Source organism: Heterodontus francisci, chromosome 39 (assembly GCF_036365525.1).
Source record: "Heterodontus francisci isolate sHetFra1 chromosome 39, sHetFra1.hap1, whole genome shotgun sequence".
Lineage (NCBI taxonomy): Eukaryota > Metazoa > Chordata > Chondrichthyes > Heterodontiformes > Heterodontidae > Heterodontus > Heterodontus francisci.
The window spans coordinates 35,114,950-35,121,476 of NC_090409.1; the positions used below are offsets into that span (position 1 = coordinate 35,114,950).

The following is a 6,527-nucleotide window of genomic DNA, read 5'->3' on the forward strand; positions in this document are numbered from 1 at the left end:
AAGTGATGCAGCCCCTTCGACTGCAATAGCCTCACAAACTAATGCAACAATGAAAAGTAATAACTGACCTGAAACTGATACAGTCCTCAAATTAACACATCGCCTCAAATTAACACAACCCCTCACAATAATAAATCAAACTAATACATCAGTTTAAACTCATCCCTCACTTCCACTTAATATCCCATCCCTCCAACCTTAATCCCCTCCCCCCGATCCGATTACCCCTCCCCTGCCCTTCCTCCAACCTTAATCCCCTCCCCCCGATCCGATTACCCCTCCCCTGCCCTTCCTCCAACCTTAATCCCCTCCCCGATCCGATTACCCCTCCCCTGCCCTTCCTCCAACCTTAATCCCCTCCCCCGATCCGATTTCCCCTCCCCTGCCCTTCCTCCAACCTTAACCCCCTCCCCCGATCCGATTACCCCTCCCCTGCCCTTCCTCCAACCTTAATCCCCCCCCCCGATCCGATTACCCCTCCCCTGCCCTTCCTCCAACCTTGACCCCCTCCCCCCGATCCGATTACCCCTCCCCTGCCCTTCCTCCAACCTTAATCCCCCCCCCCCGATCCGATTACCCCTCCCCTGCCCTTCCTCCAACCTTAATCCCCTCCCCCCGATCTGATTACCCCTCCCCTACCCTTCCTCCAACCTTAATCCCCTCCCCCCGATCCGATTACCCCTCCCCTACCCTTCCTCCCACCTTGACCCCCTCCCCCCGATCCGATTTCCCCTCCCCTGCCCTTCCTCCAACCTTAATCCCCTCCCCCTGATCCGATTACCCCTCCCCTACCCTTCCTCCAACCTTGAACCCCTCCCCCCGATCCGATTTCCCCTCCCCTACCCTTCCTCCAACCTTAATCCCCTCCCCCCGATCCGATTTCCCCTCCCCTGCCCTTCCTCCAACCTTAATCCCCTCCCCGATCCGATTTCCCCTCCCCTACCCTTCCTCCAACCTTAATCCCCTCCCCCCGATCCGATTTCCCCTCCCCTGCCCTTCCTCCAACCTTAATCCCCTCCCCCGATCCGATTTCCCCTCCCCTGCCCTTCCTCCAACCTTGAACCCCTCCCCCCGATCCGATTTCCCCTCCCCTGCCCTTCCTCCAACCTTAATCCCCTCCCCCCGATCCGATTTCCCCTCCCCTGCCCTTCCTCCAACCTTAATCCCCTCCCCGATCCGATTTCCCCTCCCCTACCCTTCCTCCAACCTTGAACCCCTCCCCCGATCCGATTACCCCTCCCCTGCCCTTCCTCCAACCTTAATCCTCCCCCCGATCAGATTTCCCCTCCCCTGCCCTTCCTCCAACCTTAATCCCCTCCCCCGATCAGATTTCCCCTCCCCTGCCCTTCCTCCAACCTTAATCCCCTCCCCCGATCCGATTACCCCTCCCCTGCCCTTCCTCCAACCTTAAACCCCTCCCCGATCCGATTTCCCCTCCCCTGCCCTTCCTCCAACCTTGAACCCCTCCCCCCGATCCGATTTCCCCTCCACTGCCCTTCCTCCAACCTTAATCCCCTCCCCGATCCGATTTCCCCTCCCCTGCCCTTCCTCCAACCTTGAACCCCTCCCCCCGATCCGATTTCCCCTCCCCTGCCCTTCCTCCAACCTTAAACCCCTCCCGATCCGATTTCCCCTCCCCTGCCCTTCCTCCAACCTTGACCCCCTCCCCCCGATCCAATTTCCCCTCCCCTGCCCTTCCTCCAACCTTAATCCCCTCCCCCCGATCCGATTTCCCCTCCCCTGCCCTTCCTCCAACCTTAATCCTCTCCCCCGATCCGATTTCCCCTCCCCTGCCCTTCCTCCAACCTTAATCCCCTTCCCCCGATCCGATTTCCCCTCCCCTGCCCTTCCTCCAACCTTAATCCCCTCCCCCCGATCCGATTTCCCCTCCCCTGCCCTTCCTCCAACCTTAATCCTCTCCCCCGATCCGATTTCCCCTCCCCTGCCCTTCCTCCAACCTTGACCCCCTCCCCCGATCCGATTTCCCCTCCCCTGCCCTTCCTCCAACCTTAAACCCCTCCCTAATCCGATTTCCCCTCCCCTGCCTTTCCTCCAACCTTAATCCCCTCCCCCGATCCGATTTCCCCTCCCCTGCCCTTCCTCCAACCTTAAACCCCTCCCTAATCCGATTTCCCCTCCCCTGCCCTTCCTCCAACCTTGACCCCCTCCCCCGATCCGATTTCCCCTCCCCTGCCCTTCCTCCAACCTTAATCCCCTCCCCCCGATCCGATTTCCCCTCCCCTGCCCTTCCTCCAACCTTAATCCCCTCCCCCCGATCCGATTTCCCCTCCCCTGCCCTTCCTCCAACCTTAATCCCCTCCCCGATCCGATTTCCCCTCCCCTGCCCTTCCTCCAACCTTAATCCCCTCCCCTGCCCTTCCTCCGACCTTAAACCCCTCCCCCCATCCGCTTTCCCCTCCCCTCCCCTTCCTCCAACCCTAACCCCCTCCCCTGATACGATTCCCCTCCCCTCCAACCCTAACCACCCCCCCGATCTGATTTATCCACCCCTCCAGTCCTAAACCCTCAATTTGATATCCCCTCCTCTCCAACACTATCTCCCTTCCCGATCCGATATTTCCGCTCCTCCCCTCCCCTCCAACACCAACCCCTACCCAATCCGATATTCCCTCCCCTCCACTCCCCTCCAACCCCAATCCCATCACCGATCCTATATTTCCTCCTCTCCAACCCCAACCCCCTCCCTCCAGTGACTCAATCTCTCCCCTCCAACCCTATCCCCCTCCCCGACAACCCAACATGATCTGATATCCCCTCCCTGCAGACTTAACCCCTTTCCCGCACCGCCCCCCTCCCTATTCATCGCCCCTCCATGACGGAGCAAGATATACCAAGGGTTGGTGATGGTGGAGTCTGGGACATTGGCTGTTAGCTATGATTTAGTGAGAATGACAGTATCAGGTTGTCGTTGTCGAGTCTGTGGGACAGTGTCAGGTTGTTGTTGTCGAGTCTGTGGGACAGTGTCAGGTTGTTGTTGTCGAGTCTGTGTGACAGTGTCAGGTTGTCGTTGTCGAGTCTGTCGGACAGTGTCAGGTTGTCATTGTCCAGTCTGTGTGACAGTGTCAGGTTGTTGTTGTCGAGTCTGTGGGACAGTGTCAGGTTGTCGTTGTCGAGTCTGTCGGACAGTGTCAGGTTGTCATTGTCCAGTCTGTGTGACAGTGTCAGGTTGTCGTTGTCGAGTCTGTCGGACAGTGTCAGCTTGTCGTTGTCGAGTCTATGGGACAGTGTCAGGTTGTTGTTGTCGAGTTTGTGGGACAGTGTCAGGTTGTCGTTGTCGAGTCTGTGTGACAGTGTCAGGTTGTCATTGACAAGTCTGTGTGACAGTGTCAGGTTGTCATTGTTGAGTCTGCGGGACAGTGTCAGGTTGTTGATGTCCAGTCTGTGGGTCAGTATCAGGTTGTTGTTGTTGTTGTCGTGTCTGTGTGACAGTGTCAGGTGGTCGTCGTCGAGTCTGTGTGATAGTGTCAGGTTGTTGTTGACGAGTCTGTGTGACAGTGACAAGTTGTCGTTGTCGAGTCTGTGGGACAGTGTCAGGTTGTCGTTGTCGAGTCTGTGTGACAGTGTCAGGTTGTTGTTGTCGAGTTTGTGGGACAGTGTCAGGTTGTCGTTGTCGAGTCTGTGTGACAGTGTCAGGTTGTTGTTGTCGAGTCTGTGTGACAGTGACAAGTTGTCGTTGTCGAGTTTGTGGGACAGTGTCAGGTTGTCGTTGTCGAGTCTGTGTGACAGTGTCAGGTTGTTGTTGTCGAGTGTGTGTGACAGTGTCAGGTTGTCATTGTCGAGTCTGTGGGACAGTGTCAGGTTGTTGTTGACGAGTCTGTGTGACAGTGACAAGTTGTCGTTGTCGAGTCTGTGGGACAGTGTCAGGTTGTTGTTGTCGAGTCTGTGTGACAGTGTCAGGTTGTCATTGTCGAGTCTGTGGGACAGTGTCAGGTTGTTGTTGACGAGTCTGTGTGACAGTGACAAGTTGTCGTTGTCGAGTCTGTGGGACAGCTCTCCTCATTTTCACACAACTCCCCAATAAGAGAGTCACCTGAAGTTCCCACATATCGGCCATTCCTGCTCCAACTTGGAGCATGAGGGACATTTCCCTCCTCCCCCCCATTCCCCCGTCCCCCACCCATTCTCCTCTTTCCCCCTTCCTCCCTTTTCTCCCCTCCTCCATTCCCCCTCCCACCCATTCTCCCCTCCCCATACCCCATCCTCTCCCTATTCCCCCTCCCTAATTACCCCCTCCCTCCTTCCCAGTCCCCCTTCCCCATCCCTCCCTATTCCCCCATTTCCCCCCCCCATTTCCCCACCCTCCCTATTCCCCCACTCCCCCACCCTTCCTATTCCCCCTCCCCTTCCTTTTCCCCCCTCCCCCTCCCTTCTCTTTCTCCCCTCCCCCTCCCTTTCCCCCTCTCCTCCTCCCGACTCTCCATTCCCCCTCTGCCCCTCCCCATTTCCCACTTCCCCCCTCCCCATTCCCTCTCTCTATTCCCACTCTGCCCCCCCATTCCCCCTCCACCATCCCATACCCCCTCCCCATTCCCCCTCCCCATTCCCACTCTGCCTCCCCATTCCCCCTCCACCTTCCCATTCCTCCTCCCCACTCCCCCATTCCCCCTCCCCATTTCCCCCTCCCCACTCTCCATATCCCATGACTGATCTGATTGTAACCTCGACACCACATTCCCGCCCACCCCGATATGATCACAAATCTATCTATGTCTGCCTCAAAAATATTCAAACTCTCTGCTTCCACCGCATTGTAAGGAAGAGAATTCCAAAGACTCACGACCGTCTGAGAGAAAAATTTTTTCCTCATCTCTGTCTTAAATGGGCGACCCTTTATTTTTAAACAGTGACCCCTAGTTCGAGATTCTCCCGCAAGGGGAAACATCCTTTCCACATCCACGCTGTCAAGACCCCTCAGGATCTTATATGTTTCCATCAATCTTATATGTCCAACCTTTCCTCATAAGCCAACCTGCCCACTCCAGGTATTTGTCGAGTAAACCTTCCCCAAACTCCTTCCAACACATTTACATCGTTCCTTAAATAAGGAGACCAGTACTGTACGCAGTACTTCAGATGTGGTCTCATCAATGCCCTGTATAACTGAAGCATATCCTCCCTACTTTTGCATTCAATTCAAAGTTATCAGCTGCAAATTAAACCAACTGCTTCCGGCGCCTTCCTGTACAAACACAGGACCTGTAACAGCTACCCTTTTGCCTCCCTCCTTCTGTCCAGGGACTCAACCCCTCCTTCCAGGCAGGCACTCTAACAATTTACTTTGACTTCAGCCTCATTCAATCACTGTATTCTGGGAGAGAGCTTGCTGTCTCAGGGTTGGTCTCATACCTGGAATAATTTAATATAGAATTTAATGTAAAATAAGTTGCAAATCATCAACTGAGCCAAATCACAGCCTGGCTCCAGTAAGATTTGAACTCACAACAGCTAACTTACAGGATCATTGCGCTAGCCCCCTGAGTTACAGAAACACCTACCTGTACCAACTGGACATTGCCCAGTTAGTGCTGTGTGTTTGATGAATGAGCTGGGAGGTCAATGAAGCAATCAGATTGTGACTCATCCCCCAAACAATTAGGGATGGGCAATGAATGCTGACCGAGCCAGCAACGTCCTCATCCCCTGAATGAATTAAAAAAGACACTTGTCTCAGTCTCTTCAATATTCACTTCACAACAATGATATATAAAATGCTTTTCACATTGCAAAACCTCCCATAGCCACTCTGTTACTCTGCCTCCCTCTCTGACTCGATCCTTTGATTACTCTCGATATCTCTGTCACTCCCGCAATCCCTCATTGTCTTTCTGTATTTCTTTCTCTTTTTCCCCTCTCTGTCTCTTTCACTTCTTTCTCTCTGTCTCTCTTTCTCTGTCTTCCACTTTTTCTGTCTCCATCTCTTACTTTTTCTGTCCCACACTTTTTCTATGTATCTCACTTACTCTCCATCGCTCGCTTTTTCTTTCTCTGTGTTTCTCAAATTCTTTCCTTGTCTCTTTCTCCCTCCCAATGCCTGTAACAAACTCCAGCCACTACAACCCTCCCTATCTCTGTAACCTCCTCCAGCCACTATAACCCTCTCTATCTCTGTAAATTCATCCAGCCCCGACAACCCTCCTTATCTCTGCAACCTCCACCAAACCAACAACCCTCCCTATCTCTGTAACCTCCTCCAACCCAACAACCCTCCCGATCTCTGTAACCTCCTCCAACCCAACAACCCTCCCGATCTCTGCAACCTCCACCAAACCAACAACCATCCCTATCTCTGTAACCTCCTCCAACCCAACAACCCTCCCTATCTCTGTAATCTCCTCCAACCCAACAACCCTCCCTATCTCTGTAACCTCCTCCAACCCAACAACCCTCCCTATCTCTGTAACCTCCTCCAACCCAACAACCCTCCCTATCTCTGTAACCTCCTCCAAACCAACAACCCTCCCTATCTCTGAAACCTCCTCCAACCCAACAACCCTCCCTATCTCTGT

At 54.2% G+C, this 6,527-nt stretch overlaps 1 protein-coding gene across 1 annotated transcript; it reads right to left on the reverse strand.

The window, feature by feature from the left end:
- Window positions 1–2,889: 2,889 nt before the first annotated feature.
- Window positions 2,890–5,483, reverse strand: LOC137352878 (homeobox protein 2). The gene is made up of 2 exons (XM_068018729.1): window positions 5,476–5,483; window positions 2,890–3,967 (listed from the first exon to the last, which is right to left on the reverse strand). Exons 1-2 carry the CDS (start codon window positions 5,481–5,483, stop codon window positions 2,890–2,892), a joined length of 1,086 nt encoding a protein of 361 aa, XP_067874830.1.
- Window positions 5,484–6,527: the final 1,044 nt, after the last annotated feature.